The sequence below is a fragment of the Amphiura filiformis genome, chromosome 4, assembly GCF_039555335.1.
Source record: "Amphiura filiformis chromosome 4, Afil_fr2py, whole genome shotgun sequence".
Taxonomy (NCBI): domain Eukaryota; kingdom Metazoa; phylum Echinodermata; class Ophiuroidea; order Amphilepidida; family Amphiuridae; genus Amphiura; species Amphiura filiformis.
In genome coordinates this window covers 48,141,481-48,163,533 of record NC_092631.1, presented here as the reverse complement: position 1 = coordinate 48,163,533, position 22,053 = coordinate 48,141,481, and the positions used below count along the sequence as shown (strand labels likewise).

General features: G+C 35.9%; 1 protein-coding gene across 1 annotated transcript in view; it reads right to left on the bottom strand.

Annotated features, from left to right (window-relative positions):
- Positions 1 to 6,203: 6,203 nt before the first annotated feature.
- The window catches only part of LOC140150981 (protein Son-like), a 30,387-nt gene continuing 14,537 nt past the window's right edge, over positions 6,204 to 22,053 (bottom strand). Inside the window, 3 exon segments of the mRNA XM_072173164.1 lie at positions 6,204 to 7,486; positions 18,090 to 18,277; positions 18,669 to 18,816. Coding sequence (XP_072029265.1) covers positions 7,373 to 7,486; positions 18,090 to 18,277; positions 18,669 to 18,816 — 450 coding nt within the window. The 3' untranslated portion in view covers positions 6,204 to 7,372.

Sequence of the window (22,053 nt, the reverse complement as noted above, 5' to 3'; positions counted from 1 at the left end):
ATGGGTCTGAACCATTGTTTTTCCATGGACCCAAGCGTGTGTTCCATGATACATACCAACCTAGGTAAACAAGCAATATGTTAGTGAAATGTACCCAGGGGTTGCACAATTGCACTATTTTGCAAAGACCTATCGCACTAGCCGACTGATCGTATAAAGTCATGCCTGCATCATGAGATGCTACAGATTGATCGGTAAATGAGGTGCTGATGTGATGATGACATGATTTATCCAATCGGATCCCGCCTTCATGTTCACGCCATCAACTGTGCCAAATCGGGCACTTTCCACTGTAAGCCAGTTTAAGCTTCAAAAAGCGATATTTACTTTCGTGAAAAATTGTTATATTTTGCAGTAAACCTTAGACGAGCGTGTACTACTGTGATGTTGCAAAGTCAGCTAACAACATACGGCGTAAAGTTAATTCATAAATTTCCGCTCGGCAACAGCAGATCGCCGCAACAGCAGCCAATCAGAAGCAAACTTGTGGCAGTGCATTTCAACGCAGTAAATACTGTACGCAATGTACACTTGAATTGCACTCTCGTCAAAGGTTTACTGCAAAATATAATGTATTATGACAGGGTAGTGGTCTATATTAATAGGTTTAATAAGTGCATATTTGTTGAGCAAAATTGGACAAATTGATGCATGTGTACTGAGATGGTGATATACATTGAGCGGGTTAGATGCATTAATATCTCAGTACATGTGCATTATTTTGCAAATATTTTGAGCAACAAGATTATGCAGTTTTTAATCCATTTCATGCACAAGAAAAAAATCCAGTGATTTTTGCTATTTCTATACCAAAATTTTCACTCAAAATATCAGAAAATGTCAATGCATCAACCAGCAAGGAAAACGAATCAATCAAATGCATTTCAAAGCACTGAACGAGTGCAATTAATTATATACTATCAATACAACCAATTATTTTTCCTATTGCTTTTCTGATTGGCTGCTATAAACAGGAAGGTATGAATAAAAGGATTGAATGATTGATCCCAATATTGTTGAATTCGAACAGCGATGTCACTGGCAAGAGTTTATTGCAAATTTCTCGTCTGTTAAGGGGTGGGGTATGAACGATTGGACAGTATTTATTGTGGGACATTAGAGCACATCAGACTTATCGAATTCCCGGATCGAATTGCATTCTGAATACGAAGAACGTCCCTCTGATATCAAATAATTTTGATTTTTTGAAATTCGCAATGTAATAAACATTTTATGGCAAATGATTGTAATTGATATTTTTGATATTTAACAGTACTCGGTAAACTTTATAAATCTGATGATTTATACTTAAAGTGTATGTAGGTGGATGAAAAGCCGACGATCAATTGAAAATTTTGACCTTCGTATTGAAGATATGGATTTTTTTTCCCAAAACACACAAAAAAAATTAGGTCTTTTCAATATGAAAGGTCAAAATTTTCAATTGATCGCTGGCTTTTTTTTTCCAGCTACATACACTTTAAGAATATGTCATTAGATTTATAAAATTTACTTTGAGGACTGTTATATATCAAAAATGTGAAAAATATCAAACTTTAATAATTTGTCATAAAATTTGTATTATATTGTGAATTTCAAAAAATGAAAATTATTTGATATCAGAAAGACATTCTTCGTATTCAGAATGCAATTCGATATGTCCGATGTGCTCTCATGTCCCACAAAAAATACTGTCGAAATGCTCATTCCAGATCTCTTAAGGGTAGACGAGGTGTTGTTGGTCGAAGCAACCAGAAAAATCGATTTTCATTCTCTAGATCAATAAATTATTGACAAATAACACCTTGATGTTTTGCAAAAGTTCATTCTACAAATTATATATTTTGAAAACTTGCTTAATTTATTATTGTTAATGAGTTATGTACATTTTACAAAAGTGTTGTTGTTTCAGCCCTCTTTACAACATAACTCAAGAACCACAGGACCCACAAAATTATTTCTGTGATATTTGAATTCTTCTACACGCTCGCAAGGAAATGAGCAATGCAATTTTTGCCAAAGCTCATTACCATTCGCAAGATGTTGTGAACTACCAAATCGCAACACTTTAAAATTGTGTATTACCTTAAATGCATTCTGTGAATGCAGTATATTATCGCCTCTTGCGATGTATAAATGCCAGGTAAACAGACATCTTGGGCACAATCTGTAAAGTAATTAGTGGGTTTTTAGCGGGTTTACCGTCGGACAACTGTCATAGTTTTTGACAGTTCTAAACTTGTCCTACAGCTAACCCGCCAAAATCCAACTAAATCCCGTTGTAAAAGCCCACCTCACAAAATCAGTAAAGTGTGGAGAAATGGGTTTGGCATCATGTACTGTAAATCCCAAAAATGTATTTATTTATTTATATGTACTGATGTTGCACACATCTAAAAGAGGCAACCCATTGCAGAGACACATGCACTGGCATGGTTCCTTTGAATTTTTTAATTTACAGGACTATTGTATGTTCAAAAATTTGTGTAGGTAGGTTAAATGGTTCAAGCTTTCATTGTTACAAACCACTGATCGAAATGATCACAGCACAAAGCCTATGGTATAACATAATTCGGCAGATGTGTATGAACCCAGGCATGAACTAGGTTACTAACATGCACTACGACAGCGAATAAGGAATTAATTGAGATCTGATCTTTTCTGGAATAATCTGAATGAAAACTGAAATAAAACCAAGAAACAACCATATTTTGCATGTTGTGTTTCATTTGCTACTTGCAGTTCATATTATGCACTATGTGGGGAGAGCCTCGAACTGGCAGCATACATGAAAGGAAGAATTATGTAACCTTACACAGAACGTTATGACTAGTTCAATTCCCATTCATGTATGCTGCCAGTTCGAGGCTCTCCCCTCAACATAGTGCATAATGGCGGAACCGCAAGTAGCTAATTACATCACATTCACATCACACAAATAAATAAGACAAAATCACTAAGATGATTTATTTTCATATTTTTATTAAGACTACCAAATATCGGTAGGCACCTTCTGTATCACAAAACAAGCGCTAAAATTTACTCGGAATCAAAGCCAAATAAGTGAATAATGAGGATTTGTTGCCAAATCTAAATATTTTATGGGATTCCTGAATCCCTAAGCTTGCCTCTTATGAAATAATTCAGGCAGGGCGGAGGAGAGCATGACCTAGCCGGTGTTTGCACTAAAATTTTGAGACAAATAAAGCAGACATACAAAAGGAATGGTATGGTTCTATAAAGGATATCCTAGGGCTTGATACGAGGGTATCATTTTATCTCCATGTGCATGATTTTTCTAGGAAGGAAAAACTGCCAAAAGTTTTGGTGACCGTCCACCACAATGGGCTGTGATGTTTGCATTTTCACTTTATAGATATTGGACATGCAACTTTTTCAAAATGAACTGATTATATGTCTAGAAGAGGTGGGAAATCATGCTTTCTGTTGTTTTTTAGAGGTTCATTACTCATTAGACCATACCTCTAAACAAGCTCTGTTGACATTACAGGCCATTGGTGACGGATATTATTTAAAACTCACGACCGCAAGACCTACAATGTAGATAAGATCAATTAATTAATATTATGAAGTACACTGCAGAGTTTTAGTTAAATGGCCAAAACTCAACAAATATGGCTCTAGCCACCGCATTTGCCATAAGCAACAAAATTACCTTTGCCGAGGGTGTCATTTTTTGACAAATGACCTTTGATCTCCAAATCGGTGCTGGGGTGAACATTAGATATGGAATTAAAATTGCATTATGACAAGGGAATGTGGAAATATGGGTCAATTCAACTGGTGAGTAACGTCTTGGCTCCACTTGCCAAAAGGTGCCATACTTAGGCACAATCTTAGTCTACATGATATTTTTGCATGTTGTAATACTTGAGTTCAAAAATACATTTGTTAACAGTTTCACAATTATCGAATATAAATAGAATAAGCAAATTATTCTATAGCAACATGATGACTGTTGAGATATCATATATGTGACACGATCAAGGGAAATGAGTCGGATGTTGCTAATATTGATTTTGAGATATTGGCAAAGAAAGTGTTAAAATTCTTTTGTTTTATATTATTTTCAGCGATTGATAAATTGACGCAACTTCACAAAGAAAAGTCATATCAACACAGGGTCTTCAGTTTTTGAAAGCGTAAATGTCCTCTTTAGAAACATGTGCAAAACTCATTTTCGACCAGGGCCGACATGTGACTCATTCCCCTTGATCATGTCACATATATGCATATATAGGGCTACTGTCCAACGGAAGCTAGTAGTCTCCTTCACTGCTGGGTTGTTTTAGACCAGCGACGGAGGAGACTACCAAAGCTCAACAAAAAGAAGCAAACAACATGTTTCTAGGTACAGGTTGCTGTGCATTACCGATATTGCCGTGCAATGGCCACTAAACGAGTTCAATAAAAACAGAACTGGGTAAACGGTTGCTGTGTGCTTGCACAGTAACCATTTACTGTTTCCAGAGGTGGGTATCATATTCGCTGTCGTAGTGCACGTTAGTAACCATTGGTTACTGCTCCAAGCCTAGGCTCGTACACCTGTTCCGAATTTTGATATGCCATAGGCTTTGTGTTGTGATCAATTCGATCAGTGGTTCGTAACAAAGAAAGCGTGATCCAGTTGGCCTAGCAACGGTCATATTGTAACGTGCACTACGACAGCGAATTAGTATTAGTAATCAGGTTTCTTGATCAATGAAAAGAATTAACAGCTAAAGCCCAATAAGACTGATTAACATATTTAAGGACAATAAGTCCAATATAACACACAACATCATCTATTGCTACCAGATTTATACTTCAGAAATTCAAATAAAGACTGTCACAACTTGTGAAACATGAAAACTCGCCACATTCATGATGCGATTTTTGCATTATACCAATATGCAATGCATTTGTTCCAACTTTCTAAAAGGCATCAGAGTGGCTTAACTTAAGGGTGGTCTTACCCCTGAAATTATGGAAACATTTGGGCCTCATAACTGCTAAATTGTTGGTCTAAAGTATATATATATTTAAAATGGCAAAAACTTGATGAATTCATCTGTGAGGTCAAATAAGGGCAAAATGCAAATTTTTGGAAAAAAATCCCAAGGGTTTTTTTTTCGGCTCAAATTTTTTTTTACCACATAACAAAAAAACAAATTCCTGTTCAATTCTTAGCAAATCAAGGCTGTATTGACTGCAGATTTATTTTCTCCATTGCATTTACACCACCAGCCTCTGACAGTGAATGGGATTTGTCCAGTATGACGTCACAAGGTGTCACCGTAGCTGGAACATATAGTATCATATCAGGCTATAATTTGGTTCGCCTCAAGTTCGGTAGTGACGTATGTTCATATTTCCCCCACCTCAGTATTGAATCGCCTGCGTAAAGTTAATTGTGTAAAAAGTACATGCACCCGCATAAGGGCGGTTTGTTGGCACACTTGTGGCACAACCGTGAAAAAGCATCAACTTCACCACCAAACTTGGAGCTAACTAACGTATAGTTTTAGGACACATGACCATCCCACAATGCATTGCGAAAATTTGTAATGCCGCTATTGCTTATTTATAAAGACTGATTTTCTCTTTAGGTTTAATAACGATGAGGCAATACCTGCCTGAACACAAATAAGTGATAATTCAACAGGGAAAAAATATTCCAATTTCTAAGTATTGATGTGACCAAGTTTTGATTTTGTTGATTCTCTTTCTGTCTGCACACACTGCATACACAGGATGTAAAACACAACTGATCAAATTTGGTAAAAACATGATAGGTCCTTTTTACATATAAGTTAATGAAAGTCTGAAACACAATTAGTTACTGGGTGCCTGCAGTTGCAACTAATCTGCACATATAAAGTATTGTTATACTTAAAGGGGCATTTTGTGATCCACAGCCTCATCCCCCCACTTTTCCCAAAAAAAAGTTGAGATTTTTATATCACTGGATACCTCTGGCTACATAATGTTTATGTACCAAATATTTCTTGCAGATTAATTCGTTTAGCAAAAATATCGCCAAATTTGAATTTCGTTCTGGTGCACCAGAACGAAATTACAACACATTGTCTATGGAGCAGTGTAATACACATAATCATGCATAACTCGCAAAACGCAAAAATCGGAATCAACTGAAATTTTGGAAATAAGCTTTTTCGTGGATATCTACTGAAAATGTCATAAAAAGAGGATGCTAGGATCACGTAAATCCTCCTTTAATTAACACAATTTCTGTGTAAGTGTGTATTTTGATACCTCACTTTAGTCAGTGACTTCATCGAGCAAGATAAGCTAGATAACACCAATTTATATCAAAAAGGATAAGATCCCAAAATGACAAATTGAACAGTTTGTTGGCAACTCAAGCATTTTCCAAACCCTTTTGTAACCAGGGGTGTGAGAGACCAAAAAGAGAGGAAATTGACTAACAAATGCTCAAAACAGCGTAAAATCAGGGTAAAACAAACCACATGGGCTGAAAATAAAAGAACACATAAATTCCCCCCGCCACTTTTTGGATTCTACTTTTGTCAAATTAATGGAATTAAGTTGCATTGTGACAAGGAAGGTATCAAAAAATGCAGGATAGATTTGCTCAATATGGATCACTCAAATTTTTTTTAAAGAGTGTTAATTTAAGAAGCAGCCAATTAATTGTGACCCCACAATTTGAGCTCAAGACATCAAATGGGTTGCGACACGCTGTCAGGAACCACCGCTTCATAAGAGTTGTCCACAAAGTAATTCTCTATAAATGAGGTGACGGCAATGTCAACAAAGGTTAGTAGCAACTGGTCTGTCAATGGGCTATTCCGGTTGAAATCCATACACCCCCATAGAAGACATGACACTTTAATCTTTCACACTGGTTACCTGAGACGCCTAGCTTTGAATTTGCTCACTTATAGCTTCACATTTGAGGCTAGTGTCCACTTTTATCAAAATCTGGTAGAAATCGATGACAATGACACTGTGTAAAACAATCACAGGAGGTGTAGATTTCAAATGGAGTCACCCATTGAGGTAACCCCATTTGTAATTCACACTCCCTGTGTGGAGGATTGAAGTTATGTCTTCCTTAGGGGGTGTATGGATTTCAACTGGAATAACCCATGCATAGGGGAAACTTAATTGTATGAATACTACACTGTTTAAACATACACCCCTACATCTGACATGGCAAAAGGTTTTAAAAGCACATGTCTGCAACAGAACATGACACATGAATACTGCTAGGCAAAAACAATGAAAACTGCAGACCAACTGTTTGATACCACATGTTACTCATCTATACTACTGAGATAGTCCTGAATGGTTAAAGTCTGCTAGTCTTTACAAGAGGAGTTGTTGATTATGCAGGGATAAGTCCCATTTTTTGTAATGCGGCAGAGGCCGCTGCTGCTTTGGCTTGTTTCTTATTTGCAGATGGCATGTTTGGTAGGTATTCGTCATTGTTGATCTTAACCTGCACAGGGAAAAAAAAACAATGAAAAGTTTGACATTAAATAAATATGAAGTACATTTTGCCCGGGGGGGCCACTGGTCATTGACAAGGGGGTATCATGCGTGGCCATGGAGTTTCAAAAAGCACCCTAAACAAGTATGTGCAACGACTGAAAATACACCCCTAAACAAGTATAACAGGTGTAATATCCTACCCTAAACAAGTATTGGCGTTTTTTAACCCCTAGCAAGTAAAACATATATTTTCGACACCCTAAGCAAGTAATAGGCCTACTAGGCCTACTTGAAGCCGGGACTTGCGGGCGGGACTTGAAGTAGGGGGGTGTGTTATTTTGCAAAATTTGACTTTTTAATGTGAGGCCCCCTTCAAAATATGGTATCACCAATACAAATCAAGAATATAAAAGAATTTTTCCAAAAAAAGTTGCATAACCCCCTGTACATGCCCCTTGAAAGTTTTGATGACAAGGTTTCCGAATTCGGCAGGTTTCAGGCAGCAGACGATATAAATTGGTGTTGTTCGTGTATATACCTGTATATCAAGCAATTTACTACTGTGATTTGGGATTTATTAGTACTAGCAGCTAATTGTCTATGGTTTTGCAAGTTGACTGATCGATTAGTAATCAATTAATCAATAAATTGATTGGTTAATGGATCAATTAAAGCCATATTCAGCTTTCCAAAGTCTGGGTGGTGGCAAAATCTAAATTTTATGCATCAAATAGTGGCAAAGCTCTTTTTTGTAAGTTTCACATTTTTCCAAAAGGGTTTAGGTTGAATTGTTTGGAAATTATAGCAACTTTTGCATAAAAATAATATTATCGGATGTGATATTTTATTTCACATACTGGTAGTGTTCTTAGGAGCATTGCAGATGCACATTAATTAAATTGTGTCTAATTTGAAAATGCAAATTGGAATGACTTGAAATGTTGGGAGTAAGGGTATTTTTGAAAATAAACTGATTTACAACATTTATAAAGAGGATTGCTAGAATCACCGAATATGCCTTTAAGGTAACCCGTGCTACATCAGAATAACGTAACATAACATCGGATCGTCCAATCAGACAGTTCACAACTTTGGTGTCGAAGAGTTTGTGGCGAGAAGCTGCAATCGGAATGCTATTAAAAGCTAGGCCTATTGAACATCCACCGCTGATGTTCAACAGAATTCTGACTAGACATTGGGCTGAGATAACATTGGCAGGGATAAGATTTATTCTAGATTTTCAGTGAATGCTACCACATCTTCCAGCTCAAGCCGCGACAGAACAAGTCATTGATTGCATTATTGATATTATGATTTCGACCAAATAAGGCCAGATAATTTTAAGTTTACATGGCGCCAAAGCAGAATATTATCATGATTATTAGTCAGTGAGCTTGAAGAAAGAGCAGTCTAACAGACTAACTCTGACATGTGCCATTACTTTATACCATCAAAACAGAAAATGAAACAATGTTCTTGCAGAAGTTAAACATGTTTAGCATGCATTGTGAGATGTTTTATCAAATTATTATGTTTTATGACATTTGCTTTTTGAAAGTCTTGTACTGTGTAGGAGCTTTGCTGGGGTGCATCTTGTTGTCTTCCAATATATTCCAAATCCCATCCTTCCAATGTCTATATCAAGATCTTCTTACAGCTGACCCTGAGACCCTTCTGAATGTGAATGAACCAGCATTGCAATTTGTTTCTGAGGAGGAGCAGAAAGGAAATATGAATGCTCTTTCTCAAATGGACATAAAGAAGCTGGATAGAGCACTGTTAATAGTTCACAATCTTGATGCTGATGCTTGGGACACCTCATTATCACTTCCAAAAAATATTGACCTTTTCAGGCTTCAAGGATCACAAAAAAGCTTCCTGCAGAAGCCTATATACTAAAACATTAAAGCTCTATCTCAGCAATTTGACATCAAAAGGAAAGCGTGTCTATGAGTGAATTCAATGAAGCTGCGAATTCACTCTTCCGGACCATTGTAACTGCATTTCCCCTCCTATCCAGGTCTCACACATGTGAAGTTGTCATATTTGGAGCTTGATCTGTCCAAAAGGGCCCTAATTGTTTACCGCTATTCATGACAAAGTAACCATGGTAATTGGAAACAATTTAAAAATGTTAATTTTGATATAATATTCAGCAAGCAATGAAAATAATTACATTCGATGAGCTAGTATTTTGCTTTTCATAACTTGTCAATATATCCCTATAGTAATACACTGTGCAAGTCTTCCGAATTCGCAACCTTATTTAAAAACTTTCAGAGGGTATGTACAGGGGGTTACCCTTCTCAAATTTAATTTTGATTGTTATATTCTTGTTTAGGCGGGTCTACTACATATTTTCAGGGGGCCCCAGAAAAATTTGAATTATCACACCCCCTACTTGAAGCTCCATTTTCATTGATTTCTTTAATAGTAACTCAGAATGGCTCTCAAGTGCTACCAGGGCAGAATATGAGCTATTTTAAAATTATAAAATAAACGTTACATTATTTTAAGCTGATTTATAGTATCAGAGAGCCTAAGAGGAATTAACTGAAAAGAAAATTTACAAAACTCTAACTAAGAAAAACAACAATGAAGAAAAGAAAAAGAGAAAAAAGAAGTCAAGAAATGTTTTTATATCATTTTTGTAGGCCCTATTAAAGTTTCGACAATTTATTCTCCATCCTCCAAATATTATTATAGACCTACAAATCATGTTTCAAAGTGAGACAAAAATCATAAAATAGTGGTCAGATTTTTTTTATGACCTAGGCTTTTAATTGCGAAAAGATGAAAAGTGCATAATATTAATAATTTATTTTATAAGCTTAAAATGACAACAATTAAGGCCTACTTCTGGAAGGAATCGGATGAATAATAGTGGTATTATTTCATAAGTTGAATAAAGTATTAGGATGAAAATAAGTCGGTAAATAGCAACTGAGATGCATGGTGCTCAATCAGTTCAGCCAAGACTTGCAGGATTCGTGTATGACTGCAGAATTTGATACCAATCCAAAAACGTATTTTAATTCTGCACCATATCCATCTTACCTTTTAATATTCATTTGATGTTTTCACAATTTATTCAAAAGTTTAAAATTTGTTGTTTATATAAAATCAAGATCACTTATTGTGACAAAATTCTGACAAAAATATGATGCTTTTGACGATAATAACATGCATGTTTTTATTTATTTATTTTGTGGATAATAGGTCATAGGTCAAGTCAATCAATCCTCTACCGTAGATATTTGTGGTTAAATAATTGTATACAACATGAAAATTAGCTTGAAAATCTTTATTTTTATCCATAATACAAGATAGAAAATTCAAATAATAGTAAAAATATTTTTAAATGAAATATGAGAAACTTTGGACTTTATAAAGGAGAATTGAAACTCTTAAAATCAGAGTATACACGTGCTGTGCATGTACAATGTACATTGTACATGTACTGCCGTGTACATCACCATTGAATGTTGTAGAGTTGTGTAGCATTGAATGGGTTAATGGAAAAATATTAACAGGGCCAGCTGGGCTAAGTCGGCAATGGACTTAAAGAAGAGACTAAACAGAGAACTACACAGTCAAGTCTAGGGATAAACATGAAGGACATGAAACTTATGAAGGACTGGAGTCTGGACGGACCCTAAATACGTAAATCTGTTGTGAAAAAGATACCCTTTTTCTAATTTCCATGTTTTTGACACCCTATTCACGATACGTGCGTACAGTGCCTGATCGTGAAAAAGACCCTTTTACGTGATTTTTGGCCACGCATGATACCCCCTTGTCAATGACCAGTGGCCCCCGGGACATTTTGGCTTATATATAGCACCTTTCTACCAGATCTCTGAGGGTTCAAAGCGCTGTAATTTCGCTGCCATGATGAATCATCACAATCAGATCGCATCAACCAGGCATTGTTCAACCGAACCTGGCGCAAACCTATCCGCACTAGATTGTAGCATCCACTAATTATCTGTGCAGCTCCCCAAATTCCACTGAAGGAAGTTTTTGATAACCAAATAACCAATCACCCATTTTAAAAGCAGGTTGAAACTGGAGATCCGGGAGAAAACCTGGGAGAGCGAGCATGGATTGGGATAAACCTTGGGCATGGCCGGGCTTGAACCCTGGACCTCAGTGGTGCAAGGCGAGGGAACAAGCGCTGCTCCAACTCAACTCTCCCGGGACATTCAGAGATCTGTTACTCCCAAAGTACACTTGCCATATTTTTGACCAATTTTTTTACATGGTTATAATCAAGACACATATCTTGGAACTTGGTCATTCTTATGCCCGGGGATAGAACATTTTTTGTGCATATCCAAAATCATATTTCTTAGCAATGATTCATTTCTTTGCCCTTGCTTTCTTTGAGGTAGAAACTTGGTCAACTGGTAACACACTATAGGGTCAGTCCATATGAAATCAAGGAGGCCCCCCACCTGACCCCCTCAGATTTGCTTGATATTTTAGTCATATGTTGTACCTGTAAAAATATTAAAAACCTGCAAATTTGAGGTCTGTAGCTCTTCGGATTTTCTGTGGCAGCCATTTAAAGTTGGAGTAGGGGTCTAAATTTGGACTCAAAAGTTGCCCTTTAAATAAATTTCATCTTTGGGAGTCCGTGCCTTCTTTACAAAGAGAGGGAGAGGTCTGAAACCTTGTATACACACTAACTGCATGCCCAATTTGTCAAAAAGTAAAAAAAAAATTTAAAAAATTTATTGCGCTTTGTGTCACGGGGTCATTAAATATGCAAGAAAAAATGTAATGTTTTATAAACTGACAAGTTTAGCCCCCCTAAATTCACATTTTTTGTCAGATTAGTTATTGTTTGTTGTCGCTGATGCTAAATATAGGATAAATACAATGCATATCCAAAAAATTGAGCTCACAATTCATTTACATTTCGAACAGCGCCCTCACAAAGATGAAATTTATTGCAAATTCAACATTTTCAGGGGGCCCAAAGTCGATGTGGTCCACCTTCAAAATTTATAAAACATCACTTTTATATGACTACTAGTCTTATATTACAACTTAGGTAAGTCCCAATAATTGTCTAGGTTGACTTCATATAAAACGACAAGCCCAAAGTTGACCATTTTCCCCGGGGGGGCCACTGGTCATTGACAAGGGGGTATCATGCGTGGCCAAAAAATCACGTAAAAAGGGTCTTTTTTCACGATCAGGCACTGTACGTCGTATCGTGAATAGGGTGTCAAAACATGGAAATTAGAGAAAAAGGGTATCTTTTTCACAACAGATTTACGTATTTAGGGTCCGTCCAGACTCCAGTCCTTCATAAGTTTCATGTCCTTCATGTTTATCCCTAGACTTGACTGTGTAGTTCTCTGTTTAGTCTCTTCTTTAAGTCCATTGCCGACTTCGCCCAGCTGGCCCTGTTAATATTTTTCCATTAACCCATTCAATGCTACACAACTCTACAACATTCAATTGTGATGTACACGTGCTGAGCATGTACAATGTACATTGTACATGCACAGCACGTGTATACTCTGATTTTAAGAGTTTCAATTCTCCTTTATAAAGTCCAAAGTTTCTCATATTTCATTTAAAAATATTTTTACTATTATTTGAATTTTCTATCTTGTATTATGGATAAAAATAAAGATTTTCAAGCTAATTTTCATGTTGTATACAATTATTTAACCACAAATATCTACGGTAGAGGATTGATTGACTTGACCTATGACCTATTATCCACAAAATAAATAAATAAAAACATGCATGTTATTATCGCAAAAGCATCATATTTTTGTCAGAATTTTGTCACAATAAGTGATCTTGATTTTATTTAAAAACAAATTTTAAACTTTTGAATAAATTGTGAAAAACATCAAATGAATATTAAAAGGTAAGATGGATATGGTGCAGAATTAAAATACGCTTTTTGGATTGGTATCAAATTCTGCAGTCATACACTAATCCTGCAAGTCTTGGCTGAACTGATTGAGCACCATGCATCTCAGTTGCTATTTACCGACTTATTTTCATCCTAATACTTTATTCAACTTATGAAATAATACCACTATTATTCATCCGATTCCTTCCAGAAGTAGGCCTTAATTGTTGTCATTTTAAGCTTATAAAATAAATTATTAATATTATGCACTTTTCATCTTTTTCGCAATTAAAAGCCTAGGTCATAAAAAAAAAAAATCTGACCACTATTTTATGATTTTTGTCTCACTTTGAAACATGATTTGTAGGTCTATAATAATATTTGGAGGATGGAGAATAAATTGTCGAAACTTTAATAGGGCCTACAAAAATGATATAAAAACATTTCTTGACTTCTTTTTCTCTTTTTTCTTTTCTTCATTGTTGTTTTTTCTTAGTTAGAGTTTTGTAAATTTTCTTTTCAGTTAATTCCCTCTTAGGCTCTCTGATACTATAAATCAGCTTAAAATAATGTAACGTTTATTTTATAATTTTAAAATAGCTCATATTCTGCCCTGGTAGCACTTGAGAGCCATTCTGAGTTACTATTAAAGAAATCAATGAAAATGGAGCTTCAAGTAGGGGGGTGTGATAATTCAAAATTTTTCTGGGGCCCCCCTGAAAATATGTAGTAGACCCTCCTAAACAAGAATATAACAATCAAAATTAAATTTGAGAAGGGTAACCCCCTGTACATACCCTCTGAAAGTTTTTAAATAAGGTTGCCGAATTCGGAAGACTTGCACAGTGTATTACTATAGGGATATATTGACAAGTTATGAAAAGCAAAATACTAGCTCATCGAATGTAATTATTTTCATTGCTTGCTGAATATTATATCAAAATTAACATTTTTAAATTGTTTCCAATTACCATGGTTACTTTGTCATGAATAGCGGTAAACAATTAGGGCCCTTTTGGACAGATCAAGCTCCAAATATGACAACTTCACATGTGTGAGACCTGGATAGGCGGGGAAATGCAGTTACAATGATCCGGAATAGTGAATTCGCAGCTTCATTGAATTCACTCATAGACACGCTTCCTTTTGATGTCAAATTGCTGAGATAGAGCTTTAATGTTTTAGTATATAGGCTTCTGCAGGAAGCTTTTTTGTGATCCTTGAAGCCTGAAAAGGTCAATATTTTTTGGAAGTGATAATGAGGTGTCCCAAGCATCAGCATCAAGATTGTGAACTATTAACAGTGCTCTATCCAGCTTCTTTATGTCCATTTGAGAAAGAGCATTCATATTTCCTTTCTGCTCCTCCTCAGAAACAAATTGCAATGCTGGTTCATTCACATTCAGAAGGGTCTCAGGGTCAGCTGTAAGAAGATCTTGATATAGACATTGGAAGGATGGGATTTGGAATATATTGGAAGACAACAAGATGCACCCCAGCAAAGCTCCTACACAGTACAAGACTTTCAAAAAGCAAATGTCATAAAACATAATAATTTGATAAAACATCTCACAATGCATGCTAAACATGTTTAACTTCTGCAAGAACATTGTTTCATTTTCTGTTTTGATGGTATAAAGTAATGGCACATGTCAGAGTTAGTCTGTTAGACTGCTCTTTCTTCAAGCTCACTGACTAATAATCATGATAATATTCTGCTTTGGCGCCATGTAAACTTAAAATTATCTGGCCTTATTTGGTCGAAATCATAATATCAATAATGCAATCAATGACTTGTTCTGTCGTGCTTGAGCTGGAAGATGTGGTAGCATTCACTGAAAATCTAGAATAAATCTTATCCCTGCCAATGTTATCTCAGCCCAATGTCTAGTCAGAATTCTGTTGAACATCAGCGGTGGATGTTCAATAGGCCTAGCTTTTAATAGCGTTCCGATTCAGCTTCTCGCCCCAAACTGTTCGACACCAAAGTTGTGAACTGTCTGATTGGACGATCCGATGTTATGTTACGTTATTCTGATGTAGCACGGGTTACCTTAAAGGCATATTCGGTGATTCTAGTAATCCTCTTTATAAATGTTGTAAATCAGTTTATTTTCAAAAATACCCTTACTCCCAACATTTCAAGTCATTCCAATTTGCATTTTCAAATTAGACACAATTTAATTAATGTGCATCTGCAATGCTCCTAAGAACACTACCAGTATGTGAAATAAAATATCACATCCGATAATATTATTTTTATGCAAAAGTTGCTATAATTTCCAAACAATTCAACCTAAACCCTTTTGGAAAAATGTGAAACTTACAAAAAAGAGCTTTGCCACTATTTGATGCATAAAATTTAGATTTTGCCACCACCCAGACTTTGGAAAGCTGAATATGGCTTTAATTGATCCATTAACCAATCAATTTATTGATTAATTGATTACTAATCGATCAGTCAACTTGCAAAACCATAGACAATTAGCTGCTAGTACTAATAAATCCCAAATCACAGTAGTAAATTGCTTGATATACAGGTATATACACGAACAACACCAATTTATATCGCCTGCTGCCTGAAACCTGCAATTCGGAAACCTTGTCATCAAAACTTTCAAGGGGCATGTACAGGGGGGTTATGCAACTTTTTTGGAAAAATTCTTTTATATTCTTGATTTGTATTGGTGATACCATATTTTGAAGGGGGCCTCACATTAAAAAGTCAAATTTTGCAAAATAACACACCCCCTACTTCAAGTCCCGCCAAGAAGTCCTGGCTTCAAGTAGGCCTAGTAGGCCTATTACTTGCTTAGGGTGTCGAAAATATATGTTTTACTTGCTAGGGGTTAAAAACGCCAATACTTGTTTAGGGTAGGATATTACACTTGTTATACTTGTTTAGGGGTGTATTTTCAGTCGCTGCACATACTTGTTTAGGGTGCTTTTTGAAACTCCATGGCCACGCATGATACCCCCTTGTCAATGACCAGTGGCCCCCCCGGGCCATTTTCTTATGATTGCATGTACTGCAAAATGGCCCAATTTGGAAGGCTGAAAAGTCAAATTGGCCACAATATTGAAAAAAAAATGATCAGATGCGTAGTTATTGGCCCTATTTACTATTATTTCCATTTTATTTTCAATATACCGATTTTCTGTGGCAGCCATTGAAAGTTGGAGTAGGGGAATTTAACTTTGGACCCAAAAGTTGCCCTTTGAATAAATTTCATCTTTGGGAGCCTGTACCTTCCTAATAAAAAGAGAGAGAGGTCTGAAATCTTGTATACACACTAATTGCATGCCCAATTTTTCAAAAGTAAAAAAAAAAAAAAAAAAAACTTATTGCGCTTTGCGTCACGGAGTCATTAAATATGCAAGAAAAAATGTAATGTTTTATAAACTGACAAGTTTAGCCCCCTAAATTCACATTTTTGTTAGATTAGTTATTTTTTGTTGTCTCTGATGCTAAATATAGGATAAATACAATGCATATCCAAAAAATTGAGCTCACATTTCATCCACATTTTGAACAGCGCCCTCACGAAGATGAAATTTATTGCAAATTCAACATTTTCAGGGGCCCAAAATCGACGTGGTCCACTTTCAAAATTTATAAAACATCACTTTTATATGACTACTAGTCTTAAATTACAACTTGGGTAAGTCCTGTAATTTTATAGGTTGACTTCATATAAAAACGATAAACCCAAAGTTGACCATTTTCTTATGATTGTATGTACTGCATATGTGCCGAATTCGGAAGGTTTAAAAGTCAAAATGGCCACAATATTGAAAATAAATTACTAGATGTGTAGTTATTGGCCCTATTTACTTTAATTTCCATTTTATTTTCGATATTGGGGCCAATTTGACTTTTAAGCCTTCCAAATTCGGCACATTTGCAGTACATGCAATCATAAGAAAATGGTCAACTTTGGGCTTGTCGTTTTATATGAAGTCAACCTAGACAATTACTGGGACTTACCTAAGTTGTAATTTAAGACTAGTAGTCATATAAAAGTGATGTTTTATAAATTTTGAAGGTGGACCACATCGACTTTGGGCCCCCTGAAAATGTTGAATTTGCAATAAATTTCATCTTCGTGAGGGCGCTGTTCGAAATGTAAATGAATTGTAGCTCAATTTTTGGATATGTATTGTATTTATCCTATATTTAGCATCAGTGACAACAAAAAATAATTAATTTGACAAAAAATGTGAATTTAGGGGGGCTAAACTTGCCAGTTTACAAAACATTACATTTTTTCTTGCATATTTAATGACCCCGTGACACAACGCGCATTTACAGAATTTTTCTATTTTTTACTTTTTGACAAATTGGGCAGCATGCAGTTAGTGTGTATACAAGGTTTCAGACCTCTCTCTCTTTTTGTAAAGAAGTCACAGACTCCCAAAGATGAAATTTATTTAAAGGGCAACTTTTGAGTCCAATTTTAGACCACCCTACTCCAACTTTAAATGGCTGCCACAGAAAATCTGTAAGAGCTACAGACCTCAGATTTGCAGGTTTTTAATATTTTAACAGGTACAACATATGACTAAAATATAAAGCAAATCTGAGGGGGTCAGGAGGGGGGCCTCCTTGATTTCATATGGACTGACCCTATATGCAAATGAATCTAGGTTGGTCGGACCCATACAACATGGAGGGTTTTTATTTCATCGCCTTATCCAAATAACCTGATCCTAAAATAACTAGTCTCACCTTAAAGATGAATTTCTTTTTATGCGGTGGTCCTGTGTCTTGCATCAGCTCGAACTGTGGTGGTCTCCACTTTCTTTTATTGCATATTTCCATGAGTGCGGAGACAGGATGTTTGCCCGACAGGTCCTTGTATACAGCCTGTGGCAATTGGTTCTTCCTACGGTGCTGCTCGTCGATAGCAACCAAACCTGCAGTGGAAAAATGGGTTTAACCAGTTTTTAGGACTTGTAAATGGTGTAGAAAATGACTTTGTTAAGTGCCCTAGATGCTTAATAGAACGAATAGGACTTAAGCTGGTGTTCTTGAAGTTAAATTTACAGCATGACATCAATTGTTTGCCTCCAACAAAGATAACTTCACTTGTTGGGAGCATCTGCAGAAACTGTGCTGACTTAATAGTGAGCCCTTTTATCTATTACATGAAAACCTATGAAAATCACTGCGGGTCCACCAATACGCTACCCTACAGGCAGCCAATACTTTATGCACATCAATAAGGGCTTTAAAACTCTAAATAGTTACAGTTACAACAACAGCTTGTCATATGGGTTAGCCCAAATATTAACACACAATACTTACCCTTCCTGTCAGTTTTCACATCTAAAGCAAGTGGTTCGAGTTGTCCCTGTTTGGCTATTCCTAACCCTTCCCCTTGTTTCCAACCCATCTTCAGCATGAGATGCATACCAATACCACTACTCAATGCGGGTTGGTTGTGAAACATATCCTGCACATACATGAAATGGGAGGTACAGGCAAGGGAATAAATGTAAACAAAAAAACAAGCAGAAAAACAAAACACATTAGTTTCACCATCAAAATAACTTTGTGATATTCATACTATTACTAGTCACAATATTCATTCATTTTTAAAAGTTTTAATGCCATCTTCATCTAAAAAGCCAAAGGGAAAAAGAACATATTTTCCTAAGAGTCACTCTCAGCCTCAAGTAGCTTTTGCATTGCTGCACGCTTTGTTCATGTGATGGAGGATTTTTCTACAAAAATCAGATAAATAATAATAATATTTTGAAAAACAGGCTAAACAGATTATTGTTTTGAAGTCACTGAGACAAACTTTTTTACCTAACATCATTTGGATTTATATTTTATTTGTTTTAGGGGACAAATAGTAGGATTGGAAAATGTACCCAAGGCATTTGTGCATAATTATACATTAGACATTAAAATCATGAGCCTTTTGAAAAAATTGATATCATATAGATGACTTAGTTTCATGACTGGGCTATTCCAGTTGAAATGCATACACACCTTATGAAAGACACAATCTTAATATCCTACATGGGGAGTGTGAATTTCAAATGGGATTACCTAAACTGGCGACTCCATTCGAAATATACGCACCCTGTGTGGGAGATCAGTGTTACGTCATCCATAGGGGGTGTATGGATTTCAACTGGAATAGCCCAATGTGCCTTCAAACTAAGGATCTATTTCCGTAAACAGATGCATCAGTGGGATTGTAGTTCATTAAAAAAAATTGTGACAAATCCAGAATTTGAACTCATTACTTGAGCTTTTGCCATTCAGGATGACGGCTTGATCAAGTAATGTGGTCCACTGCAATGTTTGGATGCACTGTCACTCCTTGGGTTTTAAGCAGTGGAATGTGGAAACACTGCAGACCAGATCACCAATATGATCAAGCAAAGGATGATTTAAGCACTACCCAACACTCCACTGGGGTCAACTTGCGGTTAGCACAGCTGTGTGAGTGAACATGACACCACCGCTTGCCCACTGCATAGACGTACATGGTTAAATTTGAATTTGGACTGATTATTTACAATAAAAACACATTCAAAATGTTGGACGATTTCACATTTTATGTTATCTACAGAAGGTGTGAATTATCTTTTGTGCATACTTCACTTTTGTTCTGAAATCGACCAAGTAATAATGACACACACACAATTCTAAAACAACATCTTTTGCACAGAATTCAATGGGATTTGAAAAGTTAAGTGGCAGTTGAAACTCTAGTGATTACACTTTTACAGTGCATGATGGGGCTTCCGTAAATCATCTTCTGATGATCAAGCAATCAGCCTGGATGTTCAAAACTCAAGTCATTGGATTTGTTGGACAAAATAATTATTTTAAGGCTCTACCTATTTATTTTCATTCAAATCCTGTCATTTTTAAAACAAGAAAACGTATCATTACTTTACCTTTGACTCTTATGTGCTTTCAAATGTGATTTCCTTCAATTTTTTTTTTAATTAATTTATTTCAATACATCATACTATCATATCAAAAGGAACAAATGTAGCTGGTACATTTAAGTTCTGAATATTCAATATTCATTGTGGCTTCCACGAAAGGACTACATGCTTTAAACTTGGCACTTCTCTTTCCGTGTGCAATTTGTGTTCATTCAATTAATCATTGTTTGTAGAATTGGTAAAGACTCTTTCAACACAACAGTCATCTTACAGGTCCTAAAGTCCTAATCGTTGTCATCACTCATCAGCTTTTCTAATCATGGACATTCTACAGACCCGATTCCACTGTTAGAAGTGTCTCACATCGAAAACATGGTAAACTATAAGTATAAGCTCATTACCCAAATATTAAACTTTAAAAGCCCAGATTTAAACCTTTATCACACCGAGAAGCAGGGACGATACAACTGTCTCTCAACTATACAAGGACACTTGCTTAAATAAACTCTCCTAAATGAGGCAGCTGAAGATATAAATTTCACATTTCATAGGGGCATTTCAACAACACACAAGATCAAACACCATGTACAGCTTTCAATGTTCAACCTTCACACCAGAGTATAATATTCATATGTCAGTATTAGTGCTGGTATCGACAAGGTGTTGTCGACAAAATTGTCGACAAGAGCACTTTTGCCGATTGGCGACAAGAGCTTTGCATGTATCGACAAAAAATATCAAAAATTTTGCAATCGAAATTGGCAGAAACTTCGCTAATTTCCTTCTTTTTTACCAGCAACCCAAAAGATTTCATGTGACAAGAAAGTTATGAATCTTTTTTATCTAAATATCAAAGGATAGTTCATAATATAGCATCCAAAATAGTCAAATCCAGCAAAATTGTGACCCCTTTCCATGCTTTCCCATTTTCGTCGATGTCAATGTGGCTTCAGCCATCTTGGGTTTATTTTTAGAACGGCCGCCATGTGACGTCAGGGGGACTTGGCTGAATAACGATCGTTGATTGGCCAAATGTCACGGTCGTTCTTAGCGTGCCGTGTGCACACTTGGGATGACAAAATTTATTTTGTGTGTTTACTTGGTTGAGTATTTGTTTATTTATATGTTTTTTTACGTGAAAAATATGCTTTATTTTCTTAGTTCTTCTCACCACACATGCAAATAATATAAGCAACTATACCATGACTTTAGCGTTGCCAGTATGTATCGTTTTCATAGTCCCTGTAGCGTGTTGACTGTAAATGTGCACTCTGTAGGTTGCCGAATTTTGAACCTTGATCGTCAAAATTTGCCATGGGGCGATTTTTGAGACATTAATTATGCCTGATTGTCGACGTCAGCTTTTTTTTGTCCATTGTCGACAATGAAAATGCTTGCCGATACCAGCACTAGTCAGTATATCATCAATTTAATTCCTGTCAATTTAATTAAGATCACTTTTCTGGGTAAATGTTTTACAAATATGTCAAAAAATCAACATACTGTCAATCAAATATTCTAACACTTTTTTGCCAATTGATAAATACAGATTTTGTCATTAAAAAGTCTACATCGGTGATTAATCAGGTATCACATTTGAGGTGTTGCCTCTGTTACGAAAAAATGTACACAGTATGAATGAGAAAGGAAAAGATTCAGATGTATCTCTTATGCCAGTGAAGGTCAAAATCAAAGCTATACATGGAATTTTGACTTAATTATCTGTGACAGCAATAAAAATGTGTGTATTGTTGAAATGCCCCTTACCTACCACCACC